The 20,241-nt window shown below is 39.4% G+C and overlaps 2 protein-coding genes across 2 annotated transcripts; one reads left to right on the top strand and one right to left on the bottom strand.

Annotated features, from left to right (window-relative positions):
- Positions 1-3,254: 3,254 nt before the first annotated feature.
- Positions 3,255-14,474, bottom strand: mphosph10 (M-phase phosphoprotein 10). The gene is made up of 11 exons (XM_003226926.4): positions 14,318-14,474; positions 11,821-12,508; positions 9,856-10,013; positions 8,093-8,273; positions 7,483-7,624; positions 7,287-7,354; positions 6,861-6,998; positions 6,606-6,716; positions 6,287-6,394; positions 4,489-4,716; positions 3,255-3,462 (listed from the first exon to the last, which is right to left on the bottom strand). Exons 1-11 carry the CDS (start codon positions 14,401-14,403, stop codon positions 3,316-3,318), a joined length of 2,055 nt encoding a protein of 684 aa, XP_003226974.2. The 5' UTR covers positions 14,404-14,474; the 3' UTR covers positions 3,255-3,315.
- Positions 14,475-14,495: 21 nt separating this feature from the next.
- mcee (methylmalonyl-CoA epimerase) lies at positions 14,496-20,054 on the top strand. Its single transcript, XM_008119947.2, has 3 exons — positions 14,496-14,649; positions 18,249-18,589; positions 19,525-20,054. The coding sequence occupies exons 1-3, from the start codon at positions 14,619-14,621 to the stop codon at positions 19,675-19,677; spliced, it is 525 nt and encodes a 174-aa protein (XP_008118154.2). The 5' UTR covers positions 14,496-14,618; the 3' UTR covers positions 19,678-20,054.
- Positions 20,055-20,241: the final 187 nt, after the last annotated feature.

Genomic DNA, 20,241 nt, shown 5'->3' with positions numbered 1-20,241 from the left:
TTTAGAAGTTGTTTAAGGCCCCTTTAGGGTGGTCCAGGGTTCGTTTTGCCCCTTTGAGCCTGTTTAGAAGTTGTTTAAGGCCCCTTTAGGGTGGTCCAGGGTTCGTTTTGCCCCTTTGAGCCTGTTTAGAAGTTGTTTAAGGCCCCATTAGGGTGGTCCAGGGTTCGTTTTGCCCCTTTGGGCCTGTTTAGAAGTTATTTGGGGCCTTCTTAGGGTTGCCCAGGGCCTACTTTTCCCATTTGGGGCCTTCTTAGGTTTACCACGGCCCGTTTTGCTCTTTTGGGGTCGTTTATTTATTAATTTGTTTATTGACTACATTTATATCCCACTCTTCTCACCCCGAAGGGGACTCAGAGCGGCTTACAAATCAAATGTACATACAATGTATTATTAGCATAGCACAATATAAGCATTAAATTACTATATTGTACTATATCATTACATGGTAATATTATTAGTAATATTACATTTTATATATAACAAGAGAATCCAGTGCAAAGCAGATAACATAAGATTATAAATGGGTTTTATAGCTGTGTGGAAGGGCCTTGAGTCTACACTGCCATATAATCCAGTTAAAATTTGACAATCTGTGGAAGAGGCCTAACTGCCTGCGCCCTGGGCTGAGTGGGTTGCTAGGAGACCAAGTGGTCTCCTCAACTGCCTTCTAACTGGCAGCAATTGGATAAAAACAATTATTCCTCCCCCTCTAATTAGGACTTTATTTTTCTTTTCTTTTTGTTGTATCTTACTGGAGCCGTGGATGATGGGTTGTGTTGTCAAATTTCGAGTTTGGGGGGCCTGTAGTTTTGTTGTTTTGTCCGCTGCCATGATTCCATCACTCTTTTATATATATAGATTGTATATGCATATAATATAAATATTATTTTGTAATGCAATATCATACTAATAATACAGTATAATAATATTAATTATATATTACATGTAATATTACTGATAATATTACAATAAATTGCTATAATACAATTTTAATTTGTATGCTGCTCTGAGTCCCCTTCAGAGTGAGAAGGGCGGGATATAAATGTAATAATAAATAAATTTCAAGGCCTTTTAGTAAAAGTTTTTATAAAAGTTTTTAGAAGTTGTTTAGGGCCCCTTCGTTGGGAGGTGTTAACTGGCTCTGATTGATTCTTGTCTGGAATTCCTCCGCCCTGGGTTGGCTCGCGCTTCCTGGGATTCTGGGGCTCCTTCTGCGCTTTCACGGGCCAAACGCAGCTGCTTTTTTGAATAGTATTTTCAGCTGAATACCTGGAAGAGGGTCTTTGCAAGCTTCAAACCTCAGTTTTTATTCTTCTTATTCTACAGGTTAGTACTTGAAATACCTTTCAGTTCTTGCATGGGGGCTCGATCGCTCTGGTATTTACTGTGCCTGTCTGGTGCTTTGCATATACAGTAGAGTCTCACTTATCCAATGTTCTGGATTATCCAACGCATTTTTGTAGTCAATGTTTTCAATACATCTTGATATTTTGGTGCTAAATTCGTAAATACAGTAATTACTACATAGCATTACCATGTATTGAACTACTTTTTCTGTCCAATTTGTTGTATAACATGATGTTTTGGTGCTTAATTTGTAAAATCATAACCTAATTTGATGTTTAATAGGCTTTTCCTTAATGCCTCCTTATTATCCAACATATTCGCTTATCCAACATTCTGCCGGCCCGTTTATGTTGGATAAGTTAAACTCTACTGTATATTCAGAAAAAGGAGGACTGGGAAGAGAGGAGGCATTTTATTTCAGCTGCACATTAGTCACCCAAAATCAATGGCAATTATCTGCTCCTTCCATTCCCAGCACATGACGGCGGTCTCTTAATATGCAGAGAGTCCTTTTAATTCATATTTTGCAGGCGCTGGCCTTAAGGCCTCTCCCTGTTCGCTGTCATTTCAATCCCCCCCTTCCTCTCTCGCTTTTTGCCCGAAAACCTTTAAGCAGATGGCAATCTGTGCAGTGACTTTAATGGACTGTGACAAATTCCCCCCCAAAGCCCCCTTTGCAAATGGCACATAATTTATGAGGTCAGGAAAAGGAAGGCCAAAGAAGAGGGGAAGGAAACGTTCCGTGCCCCATTAAATCAAGGGACGGTGGGCATTTGTTCCAGGCGCTTAATGGCCTCCTGCTTCCCGGCTTCGCTCTAATGCATTTGGGTTGAGGATCAGACATAACTTGGCCAAAGAGAGAGAGAGAGCAATTATCAGCAGTGGTGTCGTTTCCTGCTCCTAAGCAATGATGCTTATGTGTGGCCTTGGCTTTGCTTAACATGGGAATATACCACTCGTTCTATTTAAAAGATCATCCGGGAGTCAAAGAATATTTCTATTTTAATGTTTATATTTGTTAGGTTTTAATTTGGACCTTGGAACTGTTTTTAATGTCAGCCACTTGGAGTTTTCTCTGGCAGAGAAAAATGGGATATTATTAGCAATTATTATAGGTATTATTGCTATTATTGATTATGATCAGTGAATCAATGTACGTCCATTCTTTGAGCACTGGGCTATGTCTTTGGAGACCTGGCAAAGTCACACTCTTTCAGCCTCAGGTGAATTTAGAGCAGGTAGGAGCAAACTTTGGCCCTCCAGGTGTTTTGGGCTCCAGGTTAGGTTGTTTGTTCCTATGACATTAAGTCTAATTGTGTCCAACTCTCAGGATTGGTGCTCATCTCAATTTCTAAGCCGAGCCGGCATTATCCGTAGACACCTCCAAGGTCATGACTGCATGGAGAGCTGCTACCTTTCCGCCGGAGTGGTACCTATTGATCTACTCACATTTGCATGTTTTCAAACTGCTAGGTTGGTAGAAGCTGGGGCTAACAGTGGGTGCTCACTCCACTCCTCAGATTCAAACCTGCAACCTTTCAGTCCGCAAGTTCAGCAGCCCAGTGGGAAGGTAACAGCGCTCCATGCATTCATGGCCATGGCCATATGACCTTGGAGGAATCTATGGACAACGCTGGCTCTTCGGCTTAAAAATGGAGATGAGCACCAGCCCCCAGAGTTGGACACGACTGGACTTCATGTCAGGAAAAAACATTTACCTTTTACCTATCTATAGACACAAGCAAATTCAATGTCTGGTCGTTATATTATGGTGCTTTGTGCTTTGGAAACCTTAGGAGTCTCCATCCAATCTCGTCTTTGTAAACTAGGTTTTTCCTTTGATTCTGACGTCGTCCTTTTTCCAAACCCATCTTGGATGTGCAAGGCAAAGAATGAAGAAGAAAAAATGAAGGAGGGGGAGAATCCACCTTACTTTTAATTTATACAAAATATCGCATGCATAATATATCACAGCTTCAGCTTCTGGGCAGAGAGCGCACGTTTCTTGGGCTTCCTCTGGCTTTTCTTGGCTTCTGTGATTTGCATTTTCACTTGATCTTGCAACTGGGAAAAAAACGCCTTGGAGGACTTCAAAGCCTTGTCTTTGCCGTCATCCTGTAAAGACAGCAGAGGCTTATTCCGACACAAATAAAGAATCGTGCACAAAACAACAAGAAAAAAAAAAGAACGCATATACACACAAGGTCTAGCCGCTTAATTGTTTCAGAAGAATCCACGAAAGGCCCGATTTGTATTCCGATTGATAGCTAAACGGCAAACAGCAGATGCTGAGTTAGGCAAAGCCAGGCTTTCTTTTTCTCTCTCTCATTTCCTTTTCCCAGCAGCACAATAAATGGAAAAAAAACCCCCAAGACTTGGCATTATCTCTACTTCTCATGCTCAGCGCATGTTAATGAGAAACATGCGGCGCTGGGAGTGTATCCCTTTACAATGGAGACTAAAGAGCAAAGGAAACAGGGCTGGGATTTTTGGGGAGAAAAAAAATATTCTTCTTTGAAGTTGGCTCCCGTATAATCATCAACAATGCAAATCGACCAAGAAGGGGATGAAAATTGCGTTTACGGCTGCATACGTTATCATTAAAGCCTCAGAGGGAAGACTGTCCGGAGAATACCCACATTTCTTGCATTGGAATATTATATTCTAGGACAATATTATATTTCTATAGCAAACAAAGGCAGCTCAGAGTGATTGCCTGGCGAAGATGACGAGACATTTGGCATTATTTATTTATTTATTTATTATTAAACTATTAGGCCAGGAGCTCAGATATACTAAGGCAGGTCTGGGAAAACTTTGGCCTTCCTTCCAGGTGTTTTGGACTGCAACTCCCACCATTCCTAACAGCCTCAGGCCCCTTCCTTTTCCCCCTCAGCCTTCTCAGGTCCCTTGTGAAATGGGAGTTTTCCCTATTATTCACTCCCTCCATTCTCAAACCTAATCCGGCTTCTCGGGAAAACTCCCGTTTCACAAGAGAACTGAAAAGGCTGAGGGGGAAAAGGAAGGGGCCTGAGGCTGTTAGGAATGGTGGGAGTTGCAGTCCAAAACACCTGGACGGTGGGCCAAAGTTTGCCCATGCCTCCTAAGACAAATATTGCCATAAGGTTTCAGAGTACTTACCTTGAGCAGCGAAGTCCGGCCTTCCTTGGTCAGCTTTTTCAGCTCGGCCGCCGAAGCCTTTTTGGACAACCTGGGGTTTCCCTCCGCCTTCTTCTCCAGGAGCTTCTGGCGCTTCTCCTTCTCCCGCAGCTTGATCCGCCTCGCCAGCTTCTTCTTCCTCCGCTCCCGCTTTTTGTCCGTGGAGCTCTTCTCGGCGTCGGCTTTCACCTCCCCGCCTTTGTTTTTCTCCTAAAACCATAAACAGAAACATTTTCAATAATTGGCAAGCTTTGGGATGCAACAACAATAGCCTTTTTGAGGGAAATGCTCATGCAGCAGAAGGATAACATCTCTCAGGGGCACTGCGTGTTTAGGCATGGCACAGGGTTGGACTAGATGATCCTTGTGTTCCCCCAACTCTATTATTATTATTATTATTATTATTATTATTATTATTATTATTATTATTTGAAACACAACAAGATAACTATTCTGGCTGTTGTATTGGATCACACATCAGACACTTCCCAAGTGTCTAGGACATCATCATCATCATCATTATTATTATTAGAAACACAACAAGATAACTATTCTGGCTGTTGTATTGGATCACACATCAGACACTTCCCAGGTGTCTAGGACATTATTATTATTATTATTATTATTACTATTATTAGAAACACAACAAGATAACTATGCTGGCTGTTGTATTGGATCACACATCGGACACTTCCCAAGTGTCTAGGACTTTTATTATTATTATTATTATTATTATTATTATTATTATTATTATTATTCTACTATATTCTCCAAGTACACAGGGCATGGCACAGGGTTGGACTAGAAGGTCCTTGTGTACCTCCAACTCTGCTGTTGTTATTGTTATTATTGTTGTTGTTAGAAACACAAGATAACTATGCTGGCTGTTGTATTGGATCACACATCGGACACTTCCCAAGTGTCTAGGACTTATTATTGTTATTATTATTGTTATTATTATCATTCTTCTATATTCTCCAAGTACACGGCATGGCACAGGGTTGGACTAGACGGTCCTTGTGTACCTCCAACTCTGCTGCTGCTGTTGTTATTATTATTGTTAGAAAACCCAAGATAACTATGCTGGCTGTTGTATTGGATCACACATTGGACACTTCCCAAGTGTCTAGGACTTTATTATTATCATTATCATTCTACTATATTCTCCAAGTACACATGGCATGGCACAGGGTTGGACTAGACAGTCCTTGTGTACCTCCAACTCTGTTGTTGTTGTTATTGTTATTGTTGTTATTGTTGTATTGGATACACATCGGACACTTCCCAAGTGTGTAGGACTTATTATTATTATTATTATTATTATTATTATTATTATTATTATTATTATTATTATCATCCTACTATATCCATCCCTCTAGATTAACTCAAGAATCCCATGAAAGTGAAAAACAGCTATTATTATTCTTGTTGCTGTTGTTATATCTACTTTTTCTCTAAAAAAGAGCCTCGAAGTGGCTCTGTGGTTACAAGTACAGCCAGCCCTCTATATTAGCTTATGGGCACAAGAATCCCAGGAAAATGGAAGACATTGTTGTTTTTGTTGTTTGATACACAAGCATAATGCATACAGATCTTTTTGCAGCTGACAGATGGTCATTTTGTCAGCACCAATTGTTTTTCAAGAAGGCCTGAGTAAAACAAATTTGGTTGTTGTTTTTCTGACTTCGCAAACCCAAAAGGAAATAAGCATCCTGAGACGAGGACATTCCGTCTGAAGAGGAAGCAAATCTCCAAGTGAGGAAGTCAAGCAATGCCTCACCTTGATCTCCTCGGGAGCAAGGAGTGCCGCATCGCTGACGTTCACGGGTGCGACTTCTTCCATGGTTATGGCTGGGAGATTGGAGACAATCTTGACTTCGGGGACAGGCTAAGGAAATGCAAAGAGACACAGAATGAACAACTACGCACATCTGAGTGTATTTATTCCTTCACATTACCTGCTAAACCCATGGTTTTCTTACCCAAGTTGTGGTTTTCCCAATTCCTCTGAAATAGAGCCTATAGCCCGATTATCTGCTGGTGGTCTCCCATCCAAATGCTAACCAGGGCTGACCCTGCTTAGCTTCCGCTGCACTTACCGGTTTGGGCGTGAAGTGGAAGTTGGAAAGGGCGTCCAGTTTGAGGAAGAGAGAGTCCATCATCTTCTTGATCTCAGCGTGCTCAGGTTTCTCTTCCTCTTCAGTTTTATTCTGAATTATCAGCAAGGAGGGATTTAGAGAACTTGCAATTCCAAACTTTTGTAAAATGTTACTTTATGCTCCCAAACAACTTGGAAACCCAACTTTTCAAGCAAAGGGCTCCTTCACATGAAAGAATGGCCCTCGAAAGCCTACCTGGTTAAGCTTCAAATATTCTTGCTCATAGATCTCAGCGAGGCTCAGCTTGCTCTTCTCATGATCCAGAGTCAAACGCTTTTTATATTCAAATGGATCTTCTTTAGGTTTCTCTTTACGGACAACATCATCCCAAGCCTTAAAAAAAAGGATACAAGAGAAATATTGTTGCCTTTATATTGTGTTTGTTTGTTTTTTCTAATCTTCAGAGAAAGCTAACACAAATCTACACAGAAGAGGATACAGAATAGCAACAACTGATTACTGTCAGGAAGTACAAATGTATCTGTTTTTAAACAACTGGCAACTTTGGGCAGTGAAATAACATGGGCGCCAAAAGGAATTGTTAACACACTAAAGACTGAATCATTGATCCATCAATGTCTCAACTCAGAAGTTGGAAGACATGACGTCCATCTTACGAACCTGATCTTTTATCCGCCTTTTGATAATGTCTTCAAGTTCCAGGGTTGTTTCTTCTGTGATCATTGGAGCTGGAAATACAAAAAAAAGAAAGGAAAATCCACAGCTAGTTTAGTATTCATGTTATGAAATACATTTTCAGTTACTGCTTGAGTGCTGAGGCCCTTTAAGGCCTTTCCCCAATGGAAGCCTTACTCACCCATCTTGACGGCGTGGTCAAACAGAAGCATCTCCTCCAGAAGGCTGTTCTCCGGCCTTTTCTGTGCGGTCACTTCACCTTTTAGCTGCCAAGGCTTCTCCGTCAGCAGCTCACTCTCCAGCTTCTTAATCTTCTCGCTCAGCTACAAGGGAGAGAGAGATAACATGATCACTAACTAATATTGAAGATACTTTGTAAATTTCCTGAGCTTTCTCGATATTCATGTATAGTAGAGCCTCGCTTATCCAAGCCTCTGGATAATCCAAGTCATTTTTGTAGTCAATGTTTTCAATATATCGTGATATTTTGGTGCTAAATTCATAAATACAGTAATTACAGCATAACATTACTGTGTATTGAACTACTTTTCCTGTCAAATTAGTTGTATAACATGATGTTTTGGTGCTTAATTTGTAAAATCATAACCTAATTTGATGTTTAATAGGTTTTTCCTTAATCCCTCCTTATTATCCAAGATATTCGCTTATCCAAGCTTCTGCCAGCCCGTTTAGCTTGGATAAGTGAGACTCTACTGTACTTGCAAGTCGGACATTTTCATTATTTACCTTCCGGGTATCAAAGCGCAAACGCTTTCAGCATGCAATTTTACCTTCTCCTGTCTCTTCTCAAAGGACGATTTCACTTCAGGGGATTTCTCTGCCTTTCCCTGGAAGGTGTGCGTATCTTCTTCCCCATCGCTGTCGTACGGTAAAGAGAACTTCACTCTCTTAAAAGGTTCGCTGAGGTTATCCTTCTCTGCTCGTTCAATGGCATCCTCGTCGTCCTCCATCCTGTATTTAAACAACACAATAAGACAGAGGGATACCATACCACTATGCTGCACACTTCGCGGCACAAGGAATTTCCCCAAACCCTTCAAAATATGAACGTACCCCATTCTGGAGAGATGTTAGACAGAATCTATATATATAAAAGAGTGATGGCATCAGGGCAGCGGACAAAACAACAAAACTACAGGCCCCCCAACCTCGAAATTTGACAACACAACCCATCATTCACGGCTCTAGGTTGATACAACAAAAAGGAAAAGAAAAATAAAGTCCTAATTACAGGGAGAGGAATAATTGTTTTTATCCAATTGCTGCCAGTTAGAAGGCTAAGCTCCACCCACTTGGTCTCCTAGCAACCTACTCAGCCCAGGGGACAGGCACAGTTAGGCCTCTTCCACAGATTATCAGATTTTAACTGGATTATAGACTCAAGGCCCTTCCACACAGCTATATAACCCATTTAGAATCTTATATTATCTGCTTTGAACTGGATTATCTTGACTCCACACTGCCATATAATCCACTTCAGTGTGCATACTAAACATAAAGACTACCATACAACAGACATTCAATACCACCACTACCTCAACAATTTCTTACCAACACCACCAGAAAATGCCACAGCAACGTGTGGCTGGGCACAGCTAGTGTTATATAGAAGCCATGCAGCAATACATCCCAACTCACCAAATATTGCAATTGAACTTTGGATCTTTTCTGGCCTTTTCAAACTGTTTGCACTCTATCCATGCTGTAGTATTATCCTGTTTGTATAGTTTACTTGAAACTCTCCCCAAACCAGTAGTAAATGGACCCCAAACTGGGATCTATCTCCAGACAAGAATTCCATTAGTACTAATATAGAGCATTACATATATAGCGCTATTTCTTCACATAAGAAAACAACATCTACTGTTTTTACGACCAAACTAGGGGTGCTGTGTTTTATGTATTTGAATCTGTTTTTAAATTATTTTAATGATTTTATTGGTTTTAACTATGTGTTTTGCATAAGTCCCATATTTAATTCTATTTCAATGTTGATATGCTTTAGGTTTTAATTTATATATTGTATAATTTTAGTGTTACCTTCTTTGAGTCTCCTTTGAGAGAGAAAACAGGATATTAGTACTAATACAAAGGTTAATTCTACTACAACAACTACTAATAATAATCTATGCACACTTACAAGGGAGAAAACCTTAGTACGATGCGATTGACTTGATTTTTGTACTACTGACAACGTTTCAATAATGATTGCAAAAGCATTACGATCTATATATTATTATTTATTTATTTATTTATTTATTTATTACATTTATATCCCGCTCTTCTCACCCCAAAGGGGACTCAGAGCGGCTTACAAATCAAATGAACATACAATATATTATTAGCATAGCACAATATAAGCATTAAATTACTATATTGTACTATATTATTATATGGTAATATTGTTAGTAATATTACATTTAATATATAATAATATATAATTAATATTATATTGTATTATTAGTAGTATACTGTATTCCATTATATTATTATTATCAATTATATTAATTATATTATTATATTAATCACATACTCATCAATAGCGTCTTCTTCTTCACCATCATCATCATCGTCTGCTCCTTCGCTCTGTTCATCTTCACCATTATCTTTGCTTTCACCGGTGAAGCCTTCATGATCATCCACCGGATCAAAATAATCTTTGTATTTAAGATCGCGAGCACTTTTTGTCAGCTGGATGAGAGAAACGGGAAGAAACCCACAAAAGGTGAGGAAGGGACAGCTGCCGCTTTTAGTGCCATGAACAAGAACAACCAAAGTGTTAATTAATGCCGGAACATTATTCTAGCGCGATGGATGGAGATCATGAATTCAAGAACTGTGCTAAATGACGTTCGCAGAATGAAAATGGAAGAGTTTGTTTCAAGACATGAGATGGCCCAAACAATATGATTCAAAGCTGACAGAATGATGGAGCAGCAACTCCTAACTCTCTTTCCTGGCCTCCTGGCAAATCCGCCTCGGATTCGGGCCCAGGCCCTCAGGGGCGATTCCCGCAACTGCAACAGCTGAGAAACAGGTTGCTACAATAAAACGCATGGCCGCCAGCTGGCTTCATAAACGCTTCAGCTGTTCTCCATTTAACCTGCTCTCTGCTCTCTGCTCTCTACACAATGAGCAAACCCAACCCAAAAAATTAGCAGAACAAGAACGGCCAGGAAGTTGACGATGAAATTCAAAACCAGGAGAGGAATCCCTACTATTTCCAGCTTCCAAAGTTTTTCCAAAGTAAAGTCCATGGGCCACATGCATTCCAACTATTTTGCAGCCCTCCAAAACCAACTTAAATAAAAGCAGGTTGCCACAACTTGAGAAGCTTGACCCTCCTAATGGTGTTGGATAACAGTTCCCAGCAGTCCAAGCCACCAATATTAAGGAATGCAGTCTGACAAATATTTGGAAACTTGGCTTTTCACTCAGGCCTTTGGTTAAGATCATCTTTTTTCCATCACAATTATTATCCTCCTCGACCTTTTGCATTGGTCGCTCTTCCTGATTCCTGATTGATTGATATTACTCAGGACTCCTCCCTACCGTACCTAATGTGACCTTAAATGATTCTAATGCACTTTATCTATTTATGAATTTGTTACCCATAATGTGCACTGTACACTTTGCTTATCCACTATTGCAACCTCATTGTTTTTAACCTGATGTTTTAATTCTGCGTTGTGTTTTTTAACTTATTGTGTATATTTTTTATTGGTTTTGTTTTTGTCCTGATGTTTTATATTTTATCATTGTTTGTATTTTGATTTTGCTGTAAGCCGCCCCGAGTCCCCTTCGGGGGAGATGGAGGCGGGATACAAATAAACTTATTATTATTATTATTATTATTATTCTGTATTTCTATTCTTGAACCAGAAGTTGGACAATTGTTGTTTTGTGGAGGCATGCCCTAAACCAATTGTGTTGTGGGTCAATGCCAAATTTAGTACGAATCTCGCTATACACAGAATGATAAAAACATATAATAATAATAATAATAATAATAATAATAATAATAATAAGTTTATACTCCGCCTCCATCTCCCACGAAGGGGACTCGGGGCGGCTCACAGATAATAGCAGATAAAAACAGTGACAGTAAACAATACATCAGTAAACAAAACATACACCAATTATAAAATTTAAACATTGACCTATGAAATAAAAACACACTTAATAAAACACAGAATTAAAAACAGCGAAGTTGAGTAATAGACTAGCTAAAGTGCACTTTGTTATAAGTTTTAAATGATATTGTATATAGCATACAGTAATATATAATAATATAATATATTGTATATACGTATAATATTGATAACAATGTTGTAATTAATACACTATACTACTAGTTGTATAATATAATATATTATATACAGACCTATTTATATACACTGCCCTGTACTGTTTTCAAGTTACACTTATAAGGCCATTCTAAAACCCTCTGCAAACAGCTCAGAGTTTCAACATATACAATATTTCACGACATCGTTACCATCATGCTGGCGTTTCCAAATTCTTCTTCACCGTCATCCTCATCGTCCTCAGAAATAATTTCCTCGAAATAATCTATGTCGTCGTCATCCTCATCCTTATCATCCTTCGCTTTGCTTTCTTTTTTCTCTGCCGCGTCCAAAGCAGCCTCCATCTCATAGAGTTTGAAAAACCTATCGTCCACAATGGATGTCTCTCCAGATTTTTTCACAGCGCTTTTCAACCTTTTGGTCCTCTGTTCTAGTTCATCGATGTCAAAGTCTATATCGGAGTCTTCATCGCTAAACGAATGTGTTTCTGTTCCTTTGAGTCCTTTCTTTCCCGACTGATCACTTTCCTCTTCAAGGTGATCGTTTTGGATCTCTGCTTCTTCCTCTGTTTGGTCCTCAGCATCCATTTGCTCTTCATCGCTTTCTTCTTTCTCTTCTTCTTCGTCTTCTTCCTCCAAGGGTTCCAGAAGGGAAATATCCGCCTCTTCCTTCACGCTCTTTGCAACCGCTTCCTGGAAGTGGCCCAAAGCCGCATTATTCTGGAGCTCCAACTGTTGCCAGATCTGTTCCTCATCAAAGTTCTCCACCACCAGCTCCTTTAAGGGGCTTCCGGAAATAACGTCCGACCCAAGAGCCTTGTGGAAATCATACAGGGTCTTGGTCAGGGAGATGAATTCGCCAGCAAGGCCTTCTTGAACGCTGCAATCGAAATAAAGTGAAACCTTAGGTGTCTGAAATCACAGAAGTCTTAAAAGGTTCCTCTTTGTAAGGCCAGCTGCCCTATGAGAGGGAGAAAGTTGACTGTAGGTTATGTGTATAAGGTGTATATGGAATATCAATGAATGTCATATTCAGAGTTGAGTCCTATCTGTGTGTGTGTGTAGTATGTATGTTGTTGTGTCAATAATAATAATAATAATAATAATAATAGGACTGTGTGACACAGTCCTAAACAATTGGGAAGTGTTCGACTTGTGATTTTGTGATACGAAATCCAGCATATGTATTTGTGTGTGTGCATGTGTATGTGTGAGTATGTGTATGTATCTATATACATGTGTGTGTGCCTGTGTATGTATGTTTGTGTGTACATATATGTATTTGTGTGTGGATATTTATATATGTATGTTTTTGTGTGTGGATATATATAAATATATAATATATACCACTGTGTGTATATACCACATAATGTATGTGTATGTTTGTGTATATATTTGTGTGAGTGTTTATAAATAAATATACAGTAGAGTCTCACTTATCCAACATTCGCTTATCCAACGCATTTTTGTAGTCAATGTTTTCAATACATTGTGATATTTTGGTGCTAAATTCGTAAATACAGTAATTACTACGTAGCATTACTGCATATTGAACTACTTTTTCTGTCAAATTTGTTGTATAAAATGATGTTTTGATGCTTAATTTGTAAAATCATAACCTAATTTGGTGTTAATAGGCTTCTCCTTAATCTCTCCTTATTATCCAACATATTCGCTTATCCAACGTTCTGCCGGCCCGTTTACGTTGGATAAGCGAGACTCTACTGTATATATAAAATGTATGTCTGTGTTTGTGTATATATTTGTGTGAGTGTTTATAAATAAATATATAATATATGCCTCTGTGTGTGGGTACCTGTGCATGTATGTGCATGTATTTATGAGTGTGTGCCTGTGTATGTATATGTATTTGTGTGTGTATATGCCTCTGTATGTATATGTGTACATGTGTGTGTGTATATATGCATGTATTTGTGTGTATGTATATATATATGTGTGTATAATGTATGTGTGTATGTATATGTGTGTGTATGTATGTATATTTGCCTGCATATGTGTGTGTATATGCCTGCATATGTGTGTGTATGTGTGTAAATATTCCCTAAATCTGAAAAAAAAACTCTACACTCCTGGCCCCAAACATTTTGGAAAATGTATATTGTTATTATTTATTATATTTAATACTCTTCAGCCACAAACTATTCATTTGTCCTCAGGTTTACAATCCAGTCTATTCGACCTGTCGTTTTGCCCCGGTGTCTGTATTATTTTCCATTTGTATTAAATGGCTTGCGAGCCAGCTCGAGTCCCATTCTCCGGAGAAAAGTAGGATATACCGCCAATGAATAGTAGTAATAATAATGTGTATTTCTGATTTGAAATTCTGAAAGTGGCTGAGAGAGTGAGACCTTTCCTTTGCTTTCTGATGATTCAGTGCATTGTGTGGTCGAAGGCTTTCATGGCCAGGATCACTGGGTTGCTGTGAGGTCTACCTCACCTCTTCTGATGTGGGCGAAACGTCAGGAGAGAGTGCTTCTGGAACATGGCTAGACAGCCTGGGAAACTCACAGCAACCCATTCATTGTATTGCCTATGTATTGGATTTCTGTTTCAATCTTCTTCCAGGCTGAAATGGCATTCAATGCACACCGTTCTTAAAATATATATATATCAATCGTGGGAAACACGTGTCAGACACCCAAACGCGCATTCACACGTGCAGAGTTACCTGAGGAAGAGCTCGGGTCGGGCTGTGGAGGAACTCAGCACATCCAGGCAGGAGTTGAGCCTCCCCGCCGGTGCCGAGGCCTCCATGCTGCCTTCTCTTCCTTCTCTTGCCCGGCCCTATTTCGACGGGACACTTCACTTCTAAATCTTCCGGCTGGAAACACGTTCCCCGCTTCTTTTTCTGTTCCTTTCGCGTCCGCTGTTGTTTCTCCGTTTTTTTGACCCTAGCGGGCCGCCGTTGCCAGTTCTCTCCTTTGGCTTCGCCGCCGTTCTGAGGCACGCTGGGCCTGCCAGGTTTCAAAATGGCGGCCTCCAGGCTGACACTCAGATCAGGTATGGGTCCGCACTGTGGAATTGATGCGGTTTAACCGCCCTGGCTCAATACTGTGGCGTCCAGGGAGTTGTAGCTTGTCCCTCTATGGCAGGGAAGGCCCCTGAGGGAACTACAACTCCCAGTATCCCTTAGCAGTGAGCCAGGGCTGTTAAAACTGGATTAATTCTGCAATGTAGATGCATTCTTTTTAGTATTTCTTACTATTTCTAAAATGTGGTTGCTTTTGGTGTATTATTGGGCCAGGTGTTTATTCCTGACCTCTTTGAGGACTAGAAACTTGAAAGCTTTGTATGCTTGATGAATTAAAAGGGATACACACACACACACACACACACACACACACATATATATATATATATACACAGTAGAGTCTCACTTATCCAACACTCGCTTATCCAAGGCATTTTTGTAGTCAATGTTTTCAATGCATTGTGATATTTTGGTGCTAAATTCGTAAATACAGTAATTACTACATAGCATTACTGTGTATTGAACTACTTTTTCTGTCAAATTTGTTGTATAACCTGATGTTTTGGTGCTTAATTTGTAAAATCATAACCTAATTTGATGTTTAATAGGCTTTTCCTTAATCCCTCCTTATTATCCAACATATTCGCTTATCCAATGTTTTGCTGGCCCGTTTATGTTGGATAAGTGAGACTCTACTGTGTATATCCTTCATATCTGTAAGGCCTAGTACAGCCGCAATGGGCACATCTACATTGCTGAATTAACCCAGTTTGAGACCACATGTCACTTTGCTCTGGCATCCCGGGAGTTGTAGTTTTACAAGGCCTTTCGCTTTCCCTACGCTACGCAGACGGACAGTATCTCCCAGTTCTTGCCATTTAAAACCAGTCACTTACAGTAAAATTACCTTGTTTTAGTAGGGACTTTAAGCTCACAAGGTTGGACAGAATGCAGGAAATGCCACCATTATTATTATTATTATTATTATTATTATTATTATTATTAATGTTTATGTTTATTTACGCCCCACTTTTTCTCTCCCTAAAGGAGACTTGAAAGTGCCTTGTGTGAAAAGCATTTCAATACAATTCAAAATCCAGAAATATGCAAGTATTAGAATTAAGTATCAATGCTATTAATTGAAAATTAATAGCATTGAAGTTAGAGGCACAGTAGACATAATAATAATAATAATAATAATAATAATAATAATAATAATAATAATAATATTGTGCAAATCATCCGAAAATACATCACACAGTCCGAAACACTTGGGAAGTGTTCAACTTGTAATTTTGTGATACGAAATCCAGCATATCTATCTTGTTTGCTGTGTTATACAACGTTGTTGTGTCAATAATAATAATAATAATAATAATAATAATAACAATTTAAGTTTGTATCCCGCCCCATCTCCCCGAAGGGACTCGGGGCGGCTCACATGGAGACCAGGCCCAACAATATACATTAAAATAGAACAATATAAAATACAACAATATAACATGCATAACAATCACAACAAAAAACTTTGTTTCTTAATAGAGAGATAAGTGGGATATAAATAAATGTAATAATAACTTAGGTTTATGTGCATTGGTTCCTTGGAAGAATGGTAATAAGTAACTATATGTTTTATGCTTGATTATTGTATTTTGTGGATTATTGTAAATGATTTTAGATGTGTTGCTGTTTTTATTGATTGTTTGGCATTGAATTTTGCCAGTTGTTGTAAGCCGCCCTGAGTCCCCTAGGGTGAGAAGGGCGGGGCAGAAATGTTGTAAACAAATAATAATAATAATAATAATAATAATAATGATATATTTAAGGCCTGAATCCCTGGGAATGTGTAGGGCGGAATAGGCAGGTGCTGTGCAAACCTTTTGGTTCGGATTAGCGTCTGGCTTTATATAATAGTTGCTGATATAATTCTCTCCCATCTAACCCCATTTTTGAAAGTTTCAGGGAAAAAGATTAAGGTTATGCATGTAATTCAAAAAAGGGGTAAACATTAAAATATATACACAGAGAGAGAGAGAGAAAGGATGGAAAAGAAAAAAGGCATTTGGAAATCACATTATTATTATTATTATTATTATTATTATTATTATTATTATTATTTCTTGTGATCTGGCCTCCTCTGTAAAGCATAGATGGCAAAGCAGATGATAAATTGGGCAGCAGAGCAAGCGCAAAGTCTGCCAAAAGCGAGCGACTTTGATCAATCCTCTTTGGTTTCTATTTATTCCTCCGGTGGCGAAATCCTCGCTTCTATGAAAACCTCTGGAGCATTATAACAATTCCTTTTCCCCTGAAAGATGGGATTAAACACAGACAGAGAGATCTGGTCTTGCTACCGTTCGAACACAGCATGGGAGCAGCACACATTGCGCTCGGGTTGCAGTTTTTACGCTAAATGGAGGATATTTTTCTCCCAACTCTGCATGTCGTAACTGAGCTTTTGTACGGAGTGTGTGGAATTTCAAAATTTGCAAAATGAAGGGCAGAAAAATGCATTTAGAGATTGTAGAAGAAATGCAGATGGGTGTCACTTTAACTACCATGCCTCAATACTATGGAACCCTGGGAGATGTAGTTTGGGGAGGAACCAGCACTATATTTCAGAGAAAGGCCTCGTGAAACTACAACTCCCACAATCCTATGGCAGTTAAAGTGGCCAGTTTTTGGCTCGATGGTGTTTGTACTGTGTTATTTTGTGTGCTGCCTTATTTGGTTTATTATGATGTTGTTTTTTTAATGAATTCTATGCTATATTTTAACTGTGTTGTTCGGGCTTGTCCCCATGTGAGCCGCCCCGAGTCCTCTTGGGGAGATGGAGGCAGGATATAAAAATAAAATTATTATTATTATTATTATTATTATTATTATTATTATTATTATTAAATTATTAAATTATTGTTATTAAATTATTATTAAATTATTTAATTAAAGTTATTATTATTAAATTATTATTTAAATTATTATTATTAAATTATTATTAAATTATTTATTTATTAAATTATTGTTTAGATTATTAAATTATTTAATTAAAATTATTATTATTACATTATTTAATAATTATTATTCTCATCATCATTATCATGGGGAAAAGGTGCCTTCACTGATACTTTCTCTCCAATCCTTGTTTCTACAACAAGCCAAAATGTTCACAATCTAATTCTCACATGGACAGAAAGTGAAGTGAAAACTTCTGAAGAAGGGCACAGATAGGAAAGGAAACACCACAGCTGAAGAATATATGTATATAGAATAATAACAACAACAACTTTAGTTTTGTACCCTGCCTCAATCTCCCTGAAGGGACTAGGGGCGGCCAACATGGAGCCAAGGCCAGATAATTATAATTATAACAGACCGAAATAAAATAAATACATAATACACATCATCAGCAGGTAAAATGCCTCAAGATAAAAACACAATTATACACAAAAATCATAGTGCTGGAAGAGACCACATGGGACATCTAGTCCAACTCCTCGCCATATGGCTGGAGTTACACTTAAAAAACGGACCTGTTCCGATTACAGACAAATTCAAATTAAGAACAAACTTTCGTAAGCCCTCTTGTTTGTAACTTGGGTACGGCCCGTGTCCTTTAATCTCCCTCCAGGACTCCTCCCCTGGTTCCTCAAAGCGGGTCCGGTGCCCCGAGCGCTCTCGGCTTCTGCCGCGGTGTCCCAAAGGACGGCACCTCCTTCGTGGAAGCTGGGCCGCCTCAACCACGTGGCCGTGGCCGTGCCCGACTTGGAGAAGGCCGCCCGTTTCTACCGGGACGTCTTAGGGGCTCGCGTCAGCGGCACGGTGCCCCTCCCCGAGCACGGCGTCTCCACGGTCTTTGTGGAACTGGGGAACACCAAGATCGAGCTGCTGCACCCCTTGGGGGAGAAGAGCCCCATCGCGGGGTTCCTGCAGAAGAACAAGGCCGGAGGGATGCACCACGTCTGCATCGAGGTACCGGGAGGTCTCCCACGTGGTGCCCCCCTCGTGACGTTTCAGACTCACAAGGTTCCCCCAGATATGGAAGAGCCGAACAAGTCAAGAAGTGGAAGTCTCAGCCGCTGGGCATAGGGAGAGAAAGCAAGAGTGTTTATATTTAATTCTGTTTTAATGTTTGCATATTTGTATATTGTGGGTATGATCGTGCTTTTATCTCAAGTCGTTTTGAGAGATAAAGCTGGGTATAAAAATAGTAATAATAATAATAATAAGGTAAAGGTAAAGGTTTTCCCCTGATGTTAAGTCCAGTCGTGTCCGACTCTGACGGTTAGTACTCATCTCCATTTCTAAGCCAAAGAGCCAGCGTTGTCCGTAGACACCTCCAAGGTCATGTGGCCACTGGCATGACTGCATCGAGCGCTAATGTTACCTACCCCCTGGAGCAGTACCTATTGATCTACTCACATTTGCATGTTTTCGAACTGCTAGGTTGGCAGAAGCTGGGGCTAACAGCGGGAGCTCACTCCCCTCCCCATATTCAAACCACCAACTTTTCGATCAGCAGTTCAGCAGTTTAACCCATTGTGTCATCGGGGGCTCCATAATAATAATAATAATAATAATAATAATAATAATAATAATAATATAAAACAAGACCCAGCAGAGTGTCTTCTGTGGACTCATCTTGTGTCTCAAATAATAATAATAATAATAATAATAATAATAATAATAATAATAATAATAATAATCGACTTGTGATTTTGTGATATGAGATCCAGCATATCTATCTTGTTTGCTGTGACATAATAAAATAATAATAATAATAGATGTATAAAGACAGAGAATGATTACATAACAAACTACACAGCATGCCCCTCTGCACTAATTACATATAACTCTAAACTCCCTTCTCTCTTAGTCTCCTGCTTCACTTATTTTTCCTTTCCAAGGTGGATAACATAACCGAGGCCATGGCAGAACTGAAGGAGAAGAAGATCCGGCTGTTGAGCGAAGAGCCCCGAATCGGAGCCCACGGGAAGCCGGTGGTTTTCCTCCATCCGAAGGACTGCGACGGGGTCTTGGTGGAGCTTGAGGAGGCCTAATCTGTGGTCCTAATGACGGGAGCAATAAATGCCCATCATGATGTGATTTATGGCACTAATTTGGGCCCATGTATTCACCTGAATCCTATTGGTACTCCCATTGCATCCATGGGGCTTATCTATGTGTTGATTCACCACTCAATCGTGGGTTCGGTGGCCTTGCTTTGTTTGAACTATAGGATTCCAATCCATTCTGTATATTTTTGACACTAATTTCTGGGCTTGTATTGGCCATTGGGGACTCACATATAAGGAATCCAATCTGTTATTTGTGTTGTTTTTATCATGACTTGGGTTTCCTCATTCTTGATTGTTTTTCAGGATGGAACCATATTCCTGTAGATATCATTTGCAATTAAAAAAGAAAGATTTCTGTATGTGCCTTGAAGCAATTTGTTGACATATGTCAGCCCCATGGAGTTCATCAGGTTTTCTTACGACCCTTCCACACAGCCATATAACCCAGAATATCAAGATAGATAATCCACAATATCTGCTTTCTCACTCTGAAGGGGGTTCAGGGCGTCTTACAAGTTATATGTATATACCATATATTATATTATT

Source organism: Anolis carolinensis, unplaced genomic scaffold (genome assembly GCF_035594765.1).
Source record: "Anolis carolinensis isolate JA03-04 unplaced genomic scaffold, rAnoCar3.1.pri scaffold_11, whole genome shotgun sequence".
In the NCBI taxonomy this organism is placed as follows: domain Eukaryota; kingdom Metazoa; phylum Chordata; class Lepidosauria; order Squamata; family Dactyloidae; genus Anolis; species Anolis carolinensis.
The sequence above is the reverse complement of the archived record's forward strand: the minus strand, read 5'-3'. Positions and strand labels throughout refer to the sequence as shown.

Excerpts from the sequence above, each read along its gene's own strand:
- mcee (XM_008119947.2), top strand. The coding sequence starts at position 14,619 with ATGGCGGCCTCCAGGCTGACACTCAGATCAG. Across the intron at positions 14,650-18,248 it reads CAGGCTGACACTCAGATCAG|GACTCCTCCCCTGGTTCCTC; the intron begins GTATGGGTCCGC and ends ATCTCCCTCCAG. Across the intron at positions 18,590-19,524 it reads TGCACCACGTCTGCATCGAG|GTGGATAACATAACCGAGGC; the intron begins GTACCGGGAGGT and ends TTCCTTTCCAAG.
- mphosph10 (XM_003226926.4), bottom strand. The coding sequence starts at position 14,403 with ATGGAGGCCTCGGCACCGGCGGGGAGGCTCAACTCCTGCCTGGATGTG. Across the intron at positions 8,274-9,855 it reads GAAGAAGACGCTATTGATGA|GATGGAGGACGACGAGGATG; the intron begins GTATGTGATTAA and ends GTTTAAATACAG. Across the intron at positions 7,625-8,092 it reads TTGAGAAGAGACAGGAGAAG|CTGAGCGAGAAGATTAAGAA; the intron begins GTAAAATTGCAT and ends TCTCCCTTGTAG.